Source organism: Clupea harengus, chromosome 13 (assembly GCF_900700415.2).
Source record: "Clupea harengus chromosome 13, Ch_v2.0.2, whole genome shotgun sequence".
Taxonomy (NCBI): Eukaryota; Metazoa; Chordata; class Actinopteri; order Clupeiformes; family Clupeidae; genus Clupea; species Clupea harengus.
The window spans coordinates 11,070,428-11,085,960 of record NC_045164.1 but is presented as its reverse complement, the minus strand read 5'-3'; the positions used below and the strand labels follow the sequence as shown (position 1 = coordinate 11,085,960).

General features: G+C 44.4%; 1 protein-coding gene across 11 annotated transcripts in view; it reads left to right on the top strand.

The window, feature by feature from the left end:
• dst (dystonin) overlaps positions 1 to 15,533 on the top strand; it is a 127,423-nt gene that overhangs the window by 66,084 nt on the left and 45,806 nt on the right. For 10 of the 11 annotated variants that reach the window (XM_031579604.2, XM_031579602.2, XM_031579600.2 and 7 more), the window contains 14 exons: positions 26 to 5,842; positions 5,959 to 6,105; positions 6,465 to 6,680; positions 6,897 to 7,046; positions 7,271 to 7,507; positions 8,098 to 8,259; positions 9,289 to 9,522; positions 9,825 to 10,091; positions 10,910 to 11,458; positions 11,775 to 11,951; positions 13,705 to 13,828; positions 14,197 to 14,405; positions 14,754 to 15,071; positions 15,281 to 15,447. In XM_031579604.2, the coding sequence (XP_031435464.1) occupies positions 26 to 5,842; positions 5,959 to 6,105; positions 6,465 to 6,680; positions 6,897 to 7,046; positions 7,271 to 7,507; positions 8,098 to 8,259; positions 9,289 to 9,522; positions 9,825 to 10,091; positions 10,910 to 11,458; positions 11,775 to 11,951; positions 13,705 to 13,828; positions 14,197 to 14,405; positions 14,754 to 15,071; positions 15,281 to 15,447 (8,774 nt within the window). The remainder of the gene's footprint in view (positions 1 to 25; positions 5,843 to 5,958; positions 6,106 to 6,464; positions 6,681 to 6,896; positions 7,047 to 7,270; positions 7,508 to 8,097; positions 8,260 to 9,288; positions 9,523 to 9,824; positions 10,092 to 10,909; positions 11,459 to 11,774; positions 11,952 to 13,704; positions 13,829 to 14,196; positions 14,406 to 14,753; positions 15,072 to 15,280; positions 15,448 to 15,533) is intronic. The other variant, XM_031579603.2, reaches the window with a different exon arrangement.

The window sequence follows — 15,533 nt, the reverse complement described above, 5'->3', positions numbered from 1 at the left end:
TGCAGTTGTTTCCTTTTTATTACAGAGTTTTCAGACCATTGGAGGGATTCTGGAGACGGGAAGTGGGTCAGTTTTGTCTGTCTACTGCTCTGTGCAGAGGGGCCTGATTGACCACACAACTGGGCTGAGTCTCCTAGAAGCCCAGCTGATAACATCTGGACTCATTTCTCATGACGTCAGAACATGCCTGGACTTGGAGGACGCTCTCAAGCAAGAACTTGTCGACGCACCGACCTACAGGCAACTGCAAGATTTGAACGAAACCAACAAGCGCCTCTCAAGTCCCAAGTATGCCTCTGAACCCCTCCCTGTCATAGCGGCGCTGAAGAAGGGGGACATTTCTGAGCACCTTGCAATAAAAATGTTGGAGATCCAACTGGCTACAGGGGGACTAAGAACGACCTCTTCTAGGGAGGTCTTCAATCTCGATAGAGCAGTCCAGCATGGTATGATCCCAGCAGATCTCCTCAGCAAACTTGGTGAGAATCAAAGCACCTCAAAGCTCCTGATTGACCCTAACACATCTGAGAAGGTCTCCCTCATCCAGCTTGTGCAGAGGAGTGTTGTTCACGAAGAAACAGGCCTGCGTCTGATACCTGTGAAACCCAGAACAGATGGAAACATCTGGCTGAAATCAGGAAAGGAGATAGGTATTATGAGAGCTGTCCATGAGGGAGCCATCGATCAAGAGACCATGCTTCGCCTACTTGGGGCTCAGTTGTGCACTGGGGGCATTGTGGATCATAAAACCGGCTCTAAACTCACAGTAGAAGAAGCTTTATCAGATGGCCTAATTGACCAGGAGACCTCTAGTGGGGTACTTAACCTCCAGGTCCAAAATGGAGGCGTTGTTGACCCACATAATGGGAAAAGGCTAACAGTTGATGAGGCTGTCCAGTGCAATTTAATGAGCTCTACCAGTGCACTTTTAGTGCTGGAGAGGCAAAAGGGTTTTATGGGGCTTTTGTGGCCTCACTCTGGTGAAATCCTGACTGTCACAACCTCCCTGCAGCATGAATTGATTACCAATCAGCTAGCATCCAAACTGCTCTGCAACCGACAAAAAATTGCTGCCTTTTACATACCAGAGAGCTCTGAAGTAGTCAACATTGAGTCTGCCGCCAAACATGGCCTGATTGACCAGTATACTGCAGAGGTGTTAAAAACGGTGGAAATACCAGACTCATTCCCCGACATTGATGACCTCAACAAGAGGTTTTCGTCTTGGTTGGTTTGGCGTGAGCTGCAGCTGGAAGGAGCCCATGGGTCTTCTCAGGATTCAGGAATAGATGAAAAGAAAATGAACACACCATCTCCTGCAGAGGCCCAACAGTTATTCATCTCCTATCTCATGATGAACAGCTACATGGATCCCAAATCAGGACAGAGGCTACTAGTGTTTGACGGACAACTGAATAAAATGGCAAAAGTGTTCATGGAGAATTCTGCAGGACGTGGGGGTTCTGTGGAGAAGACCCACGTGTCATCTTCCAAATTTACTGATATCTCTTTGGATGAAGAAAATGAGATGCAGTGTGAGGGTGTGAATGACTCAAGTGGTGCTTATTCAAATATTTCAAAGGAACAATGCAGTAGGGTCTTAAGAGAAATAGTAAACAAAGGCTTTGACACAGACTCAGGCGAACATGAAGAAAAGATGGATGGTGTATGTGAAGAATTGAAAGAGTCCTCTGAAACTGCACAGACGTCCATCAAAATGTTGTCAAAATCTGCAGACTGTCAAGAAGGCCAAACTGAAGAAAATGATGGTGCATATTTGGCTACACCACTGTTTTCATATTCAGATATTGCAAATGGGTCATTTATCAACAGAACTTTAGACAAAATAATGGAAGAGAGTTGTGAGTCAGAATCACTAGAAGATGAAATGGAAGATGACGATGTTTGTGAGGTTCCAGAAATATCCAGTGAAACTGCCCACACTAGCATTTTTGCATCCAAGGCATCAAAGGAAACTTCATGCTCTTGGACTGACAGCGATACTGACAAGGATGTCTTACACATCACAGAAACATCTTTGCAAATACAAGAGGACAGTACCACAGAGAGCCCTATGTTTACCAGTGAGTTGACCAAACCAATGGACATGGTCACTGAGTACCCATACACAGACCTTTCCTTGAATGAAAAGAATGAGAGGGAGTTTGCCATTCATCTTCTGAGAGCCCAGGTGGAAGAAGGAGGCATTTTAGATGTAACCTCAGGCAAGCGATATGACCTGGGTGCTGCTCTGGACAAGGGCATTGTTGATGAGGAAACTGTGCTGGAAGTCCTGGCTTTGCAGTTTCATAAAGACAGGGTTGCTAGGAATCCATCAGGTACCATGGCGACCTTGCAAGAAGCTGTTTCACATGGCGTCATATCCTCACAAGTGGCTCTGCAGATCATGGAGCAGCAGAACCTTCTGGGGGGTTTCTACAAATCAGAATCCCATCATACCATCAGGGTATGTGAGGCGCTCGAAAATAACATGATAACGGATGATATGGCCCATAAAATTCTTCACTCACAACCTATCCAAAAAGCCATCATTGATCCAGATGGCAACTGTCTACACAGTGTCTCTGATGCACAGGCTCTAGGTATGCTAGATGAGGAGGAAGCAGAAAATATGTTAACCAAAAAAGAAGAGAAGAAGGTGGCCATTTTGGTTTTAGACCTTTCTAATGAGAAATGTCATAATGTGTTTCCTCAGAACATAAACAATGGAACGGAGGAATCTCCACAACACCGTAGACAGAGAAGTTCTCCTTGTGAGGGTTCACTTCCAAAAGACAGTGCTAAAATGACTGGTGTATCCCATGTCAGAAACTCACCTCATTGTATAATGCAGACATTAGAGGAATATCCAGGCTGCCAAAGCCCCCACAATCGTGCTTCAAAGAAAGATGATCTGTCACACAGTCTGTCTGAGGAAACTGGGTTTCCATGCTTTATCAGAAAAGAGAGCAGCCCAAAGAGCCTGTTAAATAGTCAGAGCAAGATTGACAGGGATTCATTTGAGGGAGAGAATGATTCTCCAGAAGATGACAGAGGTCATCAGAACAATGATGCTGATCAGCCTCCTGAAGCTGTCAGCTTGATTACAAGTGAAAGGCAGCTGCAGTACCGTGAAATTGCAAAGAACCAGACCGTGAGTCCCGTTCAGAGCGATTCGGGCATATCGTGCTCATCCCAGAGTGATGTCTCTGTGGATGAGAGGAAGTCAGACAGCCTTCAGAATGCTGACCAGCAGTGCAGTACTGTCAAAGAGGGGTTGCAAGATAGGCTGAACTCATCTTCACCTAAAGGGTTGTCCGATGACTCAGGATCAACTGTCACGACTCCTCAGGAAAATACAAAATCACAACCACAAACCACAAACTCGACCGACGTGGAAATAAATACTGTTGATGCCAACAGATCTTTGCATTTTCAGAATGGTCAGTGTCAGGCACAAAGTGATGATCAGAAGGGTCAGCCTATCTTTCCCTTGTCTCTGTATGACAAATCAAGCTGTGACATGAATGAAAAACATGTAAACATGTGTGTGGATGCAGTGAAGTCTGTTGATTCCAAAGAAATACAGTCTTTGCAGGAACAATCAGAGAGTGTCAGAAGCTCAACATCTAGAGATAGAACTGACTCAGAAGCCATATCTTTTACTAGCAAAAAGGAAACAAGCTCAGGATCCCTGGAATTTGATTCTCAAAACATGTCAGCAAGTACAAATATTCTGGTTGGAAGTGCATTGCCAGGTTCCGCTGTAGAAACATCTAGAGACAGAACTGACTCAGAAGCCATATCTTTTACTAGCAAAAAGGAAACAAGCTCAGGATCCCTGGAATTTGATTCTCAAAACATGTCAGCAAGTACAAATATTCTGGTTGGAAGTGCATTGCCAGGATCCGTTGTAGAAACATCTAGAGACAGAACTGATGGAACAGGATCCGCTGTAGGAACATCTAGAGATGGAACTGATGGAACAGGATCCACTGTAGGAACATCTAGAGATGGAACTGATGGAACAGGATCCACTGTAGGAACATCTAGAGATGGAACTGATGGAACAGGATCCACTGTAGAAACATCTAGAGATGGAACTGATGGAACAGGATCCGCTGTAGGAACATCTAGAGATGGAACTGATGGAACTGGATACTCTGTAGAAACATCTAGAGATAAAACTGATGGAACAGGATCCACTGTAGGAACATCTAGAGATGGAACAGGATCCACTGTAGGAACATCTAGAAATGGAACAGGATCCACTGTAGGAACATCTAGAGATGGAACAGGATCCACTGTAGGCACATCTAGAGATGGAACTGATGGAACAGGATCCACTGTAGGAACATCTAGAGATGGAACTGATGGAACAGGATCCACGGTAGGAACATCTAGAGATGGAACTGATGGAACAGGATCCACTGTAGGAACATCTAGAGATGGAACTGATGGAACAGGATCCGCAGTAGGAACATCTAGAGATGGAACTGATGGAACTGGATACTCTGTAGAAACATCTAGAGATAAAACTGATGGAACAGGATCCGCTGTAGAAACATCTAGAGATGGAACAGGATCCACTGTAGGAACATCTAGAGTTGGAACAGGATCCACGGTAGGAACATCTAGAGATGGAACTGATGGAACAGGATCCACTGTAGGAACATCTAGAGATGGAACTGATGGAACAGGATCCACTGTAGGAACATCTAGAGTTGGAACAGGATCCACGGTAGGAACATCTAGAGATGGAACTGATGGAACAGGATCCACTGTAGGAACATCTAGAGATGGAACTGATGGAACAGGATCCACTGTAGAAACATCTCCAGATGCTTCACTGACATTTGAACAAAGGCCAGACAATCATAAAACCCATGATATCAGTCAACCTAATTCAGTTGCCATCAAACACTCTGGGCAAGACACACCACAGGTTGATGGTGCTACACATTCCTCTTGTAAAGCAGTATCTGCAATTGCGCCAGCACCTGTCAATGTTGATCACAGTAACAATGAAGTCAAAAGGTGTTCAGAATCCATGTTGCTGAATGAGATATCACCACCTGCTTTAGGTACCACAAAAACTGTCCAGAAACAAGAAAAAATAGTGTCAGGTTCCGATGGCTCACCCTCTACTTCAAATGAACCAAACATGGCAGCTTCTTCTAGCCTTGATCTGAACACAGGGAACAGTCATACTGAGCATTCTGTGTCTCCTAACATCTTGCCTAGGGAAAGTGAACAGTGGGCATCTAACAACCAACCACATCCTGCGACTGGAGTAGCCACACCTCCTCAGTCAGCACTTCTTAGTGTCCTGAGGTCATCTTTGAATGAGCTTGTAAAGCAGAGGGCAGAGCAAGCAGATGGTGATGACTCACAGAAGGCTGAAAACCGGACTGTTGAGGATATTCTTGAGATAATCCAGAAACTAACCCCAGGGAGCCTTCAAGACACAGAGAAGCCTGCTGCCACCCCCAGTCGTCATCCGGAGTTGTCCGAGGGCAAAGAACCAGGGAGGGTAGAGGGTGTAAGTGAGCGTACCGACGTACTGCAGCCTCCTCCTGATGTTACAAAGCTTCAAAGCCAGATGCTGCAGAAGGAGATGTCCCTGGAGGATGTACAAGGAGATTTGAACTTGCCCCTGGGAAACATTACTGAGGACGAACAGAGCCAAAGCACTGGTACCATAAGGCAAACACCACCAGGTTGCTCTGCAGATGAGAGTATGGCAGAGATTGATATGCCTCAACATTCAGATGACCTTGGCCCTCATCCATGTGCTGAAACCGACCAAGGCATAGACATGGATGAAAAGGTCAAATGCAGGGTGAGTTGCAGTTTGCAGATTTCATTGTTGTGCTATAAACATCACCTTGTCTATTTTTGATCTATAAAAAGTTTATTTGGAAGTCGTTGAATGACCTGTCTTTTGATGGTCTGTAGAGATACTCCACTCAGAGTTACTTGGAGTGTGTTGGAAGGCTTCAAGACCATTTTGATGTCCTGGAGGATATAAAAAATGACTTTGAGACCCAAGGGCCTCTCAGTGGCCGCATTGACGGCTTACACTCCCAGCTAGAGGAGTCTCAGGTGGGTTGCACTACCCTGCTTTCCATACACATGGAGAAGGTCCACTGTATGGCTTCAGTAAAGGCCACAGTAATCTTTAGCACTGCCAGTTTCACCCTCTATACATCCCTATAGTTCACCCCTTATAATCAGCCCCATTTCTGTAAATTACCTTACCATCTTACACATTTCTCTGTCCACTTTCTTAGAACCACCTTACTAATTTTTCTTTTTTTTCATTTCTGAAATCTACCCCACACATTTGATATGCTCCTCAAAGTTTCACCCTTTGCATGGGAATCTGTCAGCTTGTCCAGATCTTTCCTGATCTCTGTGGTCTCCACAGCTCCCCTAATTCAGCCCACCCTTTCCTTTTGTAGTCTCTGGAGTCACAGCTTGCTGCTCTCGCTGGCATTCTCACAGCAGACCTGGAGATAGCCGCACAGCTGCTAAATTCTGCTAACGGACACGTTCCCACACAAATCCAACAAGATTTGGCTTTGGCCTTTACATGTTTACAGCCTGCTTTCACAGACATCTGCCAAATGTCTGCAGAAAGGAGTAGTCTTATAGTGCAAACAATTGAAACAGAAAAGGTCAGTAAAGTTTGTGTGTGAATTAGTTTTGAAGATCATTGCCGTTTTTATCAGAAAAAGCAAACTCAGGGAAAATGTTACAGTGAGTTATTGATGGTTTCAAATGTGTCTGTGGATATATATCGATATATTCATATTATGTAAAACTCTTTGCCATTTGTACATTACTGTCAAAATAATAACCCTGAAGTAATCATCCACTCTTCTCCTCTGTAGTCACAATTAGGTACTTCATATCAGGAGCTTCTTTCCTCCCTTGATAAACTATCAGGGAGTAGTCATGACAACTATGAGATCATCTGCAAACTAGACATCATGGACATAGAAAACATGGAAGCGATTAAAAACAGAATGCAGCAAAATAAGGTATTTGATTTCAGACCATAATTAAGTACTACAAGCATGACATGGGATAACATTCAGATGTGTATGGTGATGCACAACTCAGTAATGTACCGATGAGACCTTATTATCTCACTGTTGTGGAAAATATTTGTATCTTATATAATTTTTACTGTTATAATACAGCAAGCATATGGGTTATCACACAGCCGGAGCGGTTGATGAAATGTCTCACTTTCATCTCCCAGGACATGGAAAAGAATGTAGCAGGCACTCAACAGCAGCTGGAGGATGCCACCGTCAGTGTTCAGCACTTTATCTCTGAGCATGCTCAGTTATTGAGCCCAGCACAGAGCAGGATGCTGCTGAAGAGCCTCAGTGGCGCTCAGAGGTCGTTCAGAGAGCTGGCGGAGAAGGTCTCAGCTCAGCGCTGCACTCTGGAGCTTCAACTGGAGGTCCGAGAGGATGAGAGTCAGCAGCAGGAGGTTCGACAGGAGGGACAGGAGGCTTGTGTTGTCACAATAGGAGTTTTAAGAAATGTTGTTGTGAATTGTACACACATTGTTTTGATTAGTACAACTCAGAACAACATTGGGTGACTGCCCTACCCATTGAATTGTTATAGTTGAAATGTATGTTTTTGTGTGAGGTGCAAATGTGTGTATTTTTTTACTGAAATTATCCAATGGTATGTTTTTAATACCACCACATGCAGAGAGTCCATTGCTTGATCACTGCCAAACAACTAACCTCTCTTCTGGCGTATTTCCATTTCCAGGTGTCAAGACAGCACTTGCCTACAGCATTGCAGTAACCTCTGTTAGACAAATGACTTCTCCACCCTTTTTATGCCACACAAATGTCACGACTGAAAGCCTTGAATGTACCCAACTAACTGTCAACCTCTTTTGTCAGAATGTCCAAACACTGAACTCCTTCGAATGGCTGGCATGTTTACATCATACTCAACTAGTGTAGAGGTTCAGAATAGGAAAGAACTTGTGTGATTGGTGTGTACCCTAGACGTATCTTCTCTATAGACAGTTTTAATATGACTATCCATGTAACTCTTCAGCAGGATATGGTGGAAAAGCAGCAGCAGTTTTCAGGAAAGCTGCAGGAGCTCTGTGACGACCTCACCCAGACAGAAAACCGGCTCATAGGGCATCATCAGCAGACGCAGACCATTGCAACCAACAACATGGAGGACCTGCAGCAATACCGACAAGAACAACAGGTAGAGTCTCCATTATTTCAGAGAAGGGAATTCCTACAGAAATAATGATCTAATGCCACTTTATCTATGATAAAATATGCATATTGGATCCATTTGAAAAGTACTTTTAATAATTTAGTGTCTGAAATTCAATTGTATTTATTTATATGGCGCCAGTAGCAATTTAAGTAGTCTCAAGGCGCTTATCAGGGCCCAAAGCAAGCTCTTACAAGGAAAGGTGGCAAGGAAAAACTCCCTTTAACAGGAAGAACCCAGCTCATAAAGGGAAGGACCATCTGCCTGAGGCCGGCCCGGGAGAGAGATAGAAAGGAGGGGCAGCAGGGATGGAGGAGGAACAGGAGAGAGGGAGGAGGAGCAGGAGGGAGGGAGGGAGGGAGGGAAGGAGGAGCAGGGAAGGAGGAGCAGGAGGGAGGGAAGGAGGTAGAGGAGGGAGGGAGGAGGAGCAGGAGGGAGGGAAGGAGGAGCAGGAGGGAGGGAGGGAAGGAGGAGCGGGAGGGAGGGAGGAGGAGCAGGAGGGAGGGAAGGAGGGAGGGAAGGAGGGGCGGAAGGAGGGGCAGGGAAGGAGGAGCAGGGAAATGAGAAGCAAGCAGATGAATTCATACATACCTCAGTCAGGATAAAACATATCAGTGTATACATGTGGCATATACATACTCAATGATACATACTAGTTTGATAGGGGGTAAAATGGAGGGAGCATTCAATGAACAGCATAGTGGGTGTACAGTGTGCTCATAAGGATACTATTAAAGGGATAAGTAGAGGTATGAAGCAGAACCAGGTCAATGATGGAATTCGTTTGTATAATTATGGCTTAATAGGCTGTCACAGAATATGTTTATAAGACGTATAATGAGAAGATTATAAACTTGCTTTTGTTGGATTGGACTAAGTAAGGACCAATGTGTTATGCCTCATAACCAGATTATCAAACAGATTTTTTTTTGCATGCAAAGCTTAAGGGTTGTTTTTTGTATGTAGTTTATAGCCAAGCAATAAAAAATATCTCTTGGTGTCTTTATCCAACAGGCCCTGCAAAAAGACATTCAGACAAACGCCAGCGCTTTAAATGAAGTCATAAGCAGTTCTAAGAAGTTCCTAGAGGAAAATCGCTCCAAGCTCTCGCCAGAGCAGATAGCTGATATTGAGAAGAAACTTGAGGAGGCCAAGAGCAAGGCCAACATGCTCAACGAGAAGGCGGAGGAGTCCAGGAAAGACCTGGAAAAGGTTGTGACCACAGCAATCAAACAGGAAACAGAAAAGGTTGGAACACATTCTGTAAAAGCCATTTGGGACTGATAAAAAGTGGTATTAAATGGTTGTAAATATTTTCTCCCTGATATTGACTGACTGACTGCAGAGCTGGTCTGCATTATTTCAAAAGATGAGATCATATAGGTTTTGTTGAAAATAAATAATACCTGTGTTATCATGAGTTAATCCCTTAATGCTCTAAATAGAGAGAAAGCCCAGATTGAAATCATAGAAATATTACAAACGTAAATGTTGATATGATGAAATGATAAAAACTATTTTTTTTATTATTATTGTGTGTTTATGGGAAGGTTGCTGCTGTGGAGCAACTGGAGGAGAGCAAAACCAAAATCGAGGGCCTGCTGGACTGGATCTCGAACGTTGGGAAGGAGAAAGGGGACGGGGACAGCACACAGAAGGAGCAGACGGGGACAGAAAATGGCAACCTGCCCATGGAAACAACTGCTGACGACGCCAATGGAAATGCACTAGACACCACCGACAACCAATCTATTATTTCCAACAAAGGGAAAGACTCCAGTAGTTCAGACTTGGACAAGCAGTCTGACAGAGTGAAGGTAAATAAAGTGAAAGTAAATTACATAAACCAGTTTAATAGTTACTACCAACAGACAAAGACTAGGTTTTTATATCCATTTTAACGTTCAGAATCACAGTTTTTTTTTAATCTCAACCCCCATGCATGCCTTTAATTCATCACTGCCTTTTATCCTCTTACCGGACAACAGAGATGTTCAAACAGAACGAGCAGGCACCAATGGGTCAGGCACTGTTAAAGAGTCGTTAAAGAAATGAAACACTTTTAATAGAGTGGTTTTAGCCCTTAAAGCTCCCGTTTGAATATGTTTGGTCACAATTAAACAAATAAGTATGTGTTCCTTGATTTCAGAGGAAAGAAAGTTGTGAACTGCATCTTTCATTTTTTAAGCAGGTGGCATTTGTAGAAGTACCATTTAGAAATGTGCATCTCTCCCTGATCAAATCACTCAGTTGTGTCTTACACCCCACACTGACCCAGAGCTGTGAGTTAAACATCTGTGACCACCATTGCCCCATGACCACCATTGCCCCATGGTAGTCCATGTGTTAGTCCTCTGCTCCTGTAGCCAACACTAGCAATATTTGACACCATTGATTTGTACCAAACAGAATACTTTACTCGGATGTGATGAAACAGAGCAGGCTGTGAAAAAACATTGAAAGATTAGAAAATGAAACATTAAAATGAACAGCAGCTAGGGTATAAAGGAAGAAAGTAAACATTTATGATTAAGTGAATAATAAAATGAAATGAATCGGATGGATTGAGTTGAAAAGTAATTGTATAGAGATATTATTGCATGAAATAAAATGGGGTCTTTCTTTTGTCCCCTAGGCCCATCATCAGGAGATCCTGTCCCAGCAGCAGGACCTGATCATCGCCACACAGTCGGCCCAGGCGCTGCTGGACAAGCAGTCCCACGTGCTGTCGGCAGGCGAGAAGGACAAGCTGCAGCGGGACATCCAGGAGTTGCGCAGCCGCTACGAAACCTCGCTCACACGGGCCGAGCAGCAGACGAAGCAGGTGCAGGCCGTGCAAGAGGAGCTGTCCAAGTTCCAGGGCGACTGCGCCGAGTTCCAGGCCTGGCTGCAACAGGCCCAGGAGGACGCAGACGAGCTGGGGGAGCCGACCGGGCAGCTGGGCGCCCTGGAGGACAAGCTCCAGAGGCAGAGGGGCTTCGCCGAGGACGTCATCTCGCACAAGGGCGACCTGCGCTTCATCACCATCTCTGGGCAGAAGGTGGTGGATGCTGCCAAGGCCTGCAGCCATGGAGATCAGGGCAACAAAGACACTCTGCCTGAGGTGGACATGTCGGGAACCTGCTCAGCCGTGCAAGAGAAGCTGGACGCTGCCGCCGGTCATTACAAGGCTCTGCATTCTCAGGTATGTGTACATTCACTGTGGATGTTACTGAAGGGAAGAAATGGATGAGGAATTGTGTAATGTCCTATTTCTACCTCATGGTGGAGCCATTTCTATTGCTAAAGCAGTTCCCTGCTTAAAAGAGAGGACAGAAGACTGTGGGCCTCGGTTCAGTTGATCCCAGTGATTCTTAAAGTAACCATACCAAAACATCATATGCAATGTGCTGCATATATCTGACAGATCCTACATACAAGCAATCTTTTAATTGTCTTTTCTTTGGTAATAAGTTGAAATTCATAGAGGTTACCGGTGAATGTCTGTTTATGCATTCCAGTGCAATCAGTTGGGCAGCAACCTCAAGGACGTGGTGGAGAAGTATAAGAAGTATGATGAGGCCAGCGGCGGGCTGCTCAAGTGGCTGGACACCTCAGAGGACGAGGCCCGCAGGCAGCAGTCTGACCCCATCGCTGCCGACCCACAGACACTTCAGAAACAGCTGGAAGACACCAAGGTACCAGTCACTGGCACACCCAAGGCTATCAGGCCCAGAAGAGTATATAACACAACAAATATGAGACAACACTAGACATAACCTTGTCATAGCAAGGTGACATAGCAAAAACCTTATCCTGTCAGTAATCAGTAAACAGTCAGTGTCCCATGGGGTGGCCAGGTGTCCCACTTTGTGATGTACTGCACAGCATTTTGACCCTTTGTCCTGCATCCCACATACTGAGATATCAGTATCATTCGGTTTTGAAATGAGAACACATGGATGCGTTCTTTTACCCGCCCGGAACATGAGCTGCTTGTTAAAAACAGCAACCTGGCTCATACAAATGCATCTTAGCTAAGCCTTTCTTAAAGCCTGCCTTCCCATGGCTGAGAAGAGAGCAGTGAATGCGGACATCGAGATGCTGTGGCGGGGGTCAAACAAATTGTGCAGATGCAGGGCGGTGAACTCCTCTGCTACGTCACAAAAAACAAACGTACACAAACTTTGCAGATAGGGTGAAGGCTACCAGGTGACATCAGGGCTCATCTTTAATACAGCAAAAGCTGTAACCTGTATCTTTTATAGCTGGTGTGCGATGGAAGGACAAAGTATAAGTGTTTACGAGCCGAAAGACAGAATACAAATGTTTCTTATTCAGTTAAATTGACATTATATCAAAGTTTTAGGTTACCTCTCAGCGTTGGTAACATGTCTCACATTGTCCCACACAAACTTACTACTCGTCCCACATGTGGTCTGTTTGCATCTGTTCACTCTAGTGTCCCGTGAATTGATGCTATCATATTGTCATTTAAAATCTGAATTTATTGGAAAAATGTATAAGGTGTCATAGCGAAAAATATTTGAGAGCTGTCATGACAGTGACATGACAGTGTTAAATTGCTTGGAACCGAATGTAATGGCAACGTATGCCATCAGCCATTAAATAAAATCTCATGCAGCTTTCCCACTGAAAAGCGTTTAATTGCACACTTATCTGAAGTGTCTGCTCAGTTGTGGGTCTAAGCACTTTAGAGGCCATTACAAGATGCTGTTTTCCAGTGTTCATGCCTCTCGGCACTGAACGAGTTGAAAGGTCACCAAGCCCGATTCCAGCCTTCTCCATATACAGAGTTTCCACTCAGTTTAAAACAACATAGTTATTTATAGCTGCCTGTTTCAAAACATGCCGCAGTTCCAAGGCACAAATAGCTTTGTGGAGATTTAATGACATTTGCTATGTGCGCATGTCTGAGGGAGAGAGAGGTTAGGCACATTTTACCAGAGGTACACAGAGCGTCTGTTATGCTCTAAATAGATTACATATATTGAAGTTCAGTATGGCTCCACTTGTCTCTCAGTTTTGCCTCCAGAGGGGGTAAATGCATTCATGCTGTCTTACGTATTGTGTGGAGGCTTCTGGTGACTCTGTGGTCTTTCAGACACTGAAAGATTAGGGGCGCCTGTAACACCCAAAGAAATCCCCTGGTGAAGCTGGAGTGATTCTAGCTAAATTCTCATTCAGTCCCATTGTAGACATATGAGTTTACATTCTGTGTCTGTTTTTCTTTTCATTGCTGTTACAAACTTTGACATTTGCCTTTCAACATACATAACTGTTAGTCTGCATTGCAGACTGAATTGAGCTGATAGTGAATAAAACAGAGGTCCAAATCCCTGTTATTTCATACAGTGAACAGGCTTTGGTGGGTGTTAGAAGTCGGTCACCCAAGAGACTGTGATGTCATCGGCATTTGTAATTCTACAGGCTCTGCAAGGTCAGACAACTGGACGTCAGGCTGCCGTGGAGACGCTGCGGAAAACAGCTGACGCTCTTATCACAGCCGAGGGGGACCTGCTGACCAATCAGGATGAGATCCAGGAAACAGTGGGTGAGTTGGACATTCACCTTTTCAGTCAGGAGCTGGCTACTGAGTCCCAGAAAAGCCTAAATGCTGAAATGAAATGAAACTCAGCAAGATATCACAAGCCAGTGGGTCACTGTTGAGCATGAAGAAGCAATGACAGTGGAATATTATTATTATATTATTATTGTCATTCCATAGGCATTGACACAGATAAGTCAAATGATTTTGTATTACTCTATAATGTGTCTGTGAATCATTATCTCATTGGCGATGATTGTTTTTGTTCTTTTAGCCATTTGTGAAGTGGAATCGTGATACCTATTACTGTTATGCTAAGTACTGACTTGTCCTCAGTTCCCTCCTGAGCTATCATGTCCTTGTCTCCCCCTCAGATGACATTGTGGAGAGATATGACAACCTGTCCAAGTCGGTCAGCGACCGCAACGAGAAGCTCCAGGTGACGCTGACCCGCTCCCTGAGCGTGCAGGATGGCCTGGATGAGATGGTGGGCTGGATGGGACGGGTGGAGGATTGCCTGGGGAAGAAGGAGCACGTGCCCCTAGACTCAGCCAGCATCGGAGATGCCCTCAGCAAAGAAGCTGTATGTCACAATTCTACTTGGACTTAATTCAGTATATACATTTGGTTTACTCTATGATAATGCAGACATGTGTGCATTTGCTATATGTCTTGTTGTAGATGTGTTGTAGAGCTTAGGCTTATAGGTGATGTGTTCATCAGAGATATTGCATGAAAGAAGTTAAATCCATATTCTGAAGCTCACAATATGGATTAAGCTATGGTTGATAGTATTTTGGGTCAGCCATTTGAATGACCTAATCGGATTGTTTCTTCAACTGGAAGATTGTTTGTTATGAGAGTTAAACACAGTATTGATTATTAAACCGAATATTGAACTCTTATCCTTATAATTGATCCTGTTCTGAAGACCTTGGAGCAGGACATGTTGAGTCGCCAGAGCAGCATCTCAGCCATGCAGGCCAAAGTAAAGAAGTTTGCAGAGAAAGCCGAGCCAGCAGCCGCTGCCCAGCTGCAGTCCAAGATGGCCGCCCTTTCACAGCGCTTCGGCGACGCCTGCAACAAGCACAAGCAGAAGGTGTCCGACCTGGAGCAGCTGAAGGACAAGGTGGAGCAGTTCGAGAAGACGACCGAGAAGGTGCAGCAGTTTGTGCTGAAGAGGTCACAGGAGCTGTCTGAGACAGACGGGCCGGGGAAGAACGTCAATGAGCTCTCCCAGCTGGTGCAGGTGCGACAAACTGAAACCACAATGTTTTTTTATTATTTACAACATCATATTTTATGTTTTTATGTTGATGTTTTGTTATTTTATATTAAGAATTTAAAAGCTATTTGTACAGTTTTACAGTGTACATCATCTTATCTTATGTGATAGTATATTATAATATATTGTTCATTTTTCGTATTAATTAGTTATTTTTCTGTTGACCAACATAGGACACTAATGAGGAGTTAGTTGAACATGCCAAGGATGTGGAGACCCTGCAGAACCTTTCAAAGGAGCTGTCCCAACTGAGCCCAGAGGCAAGCAAAGCTCAGATCCAGGGCAAGATGGACACTCTGTCCAACACCTTCAACGCCTTCAAGGACACTGTGAAAGAAAAGTAAGTGGAAAGAGTATGGAGTAGAGTTCAAAGCATAGAGTAAAACAAAAACAGTGGGGAGTTATTGTGTTTGCATAATGTTCTAT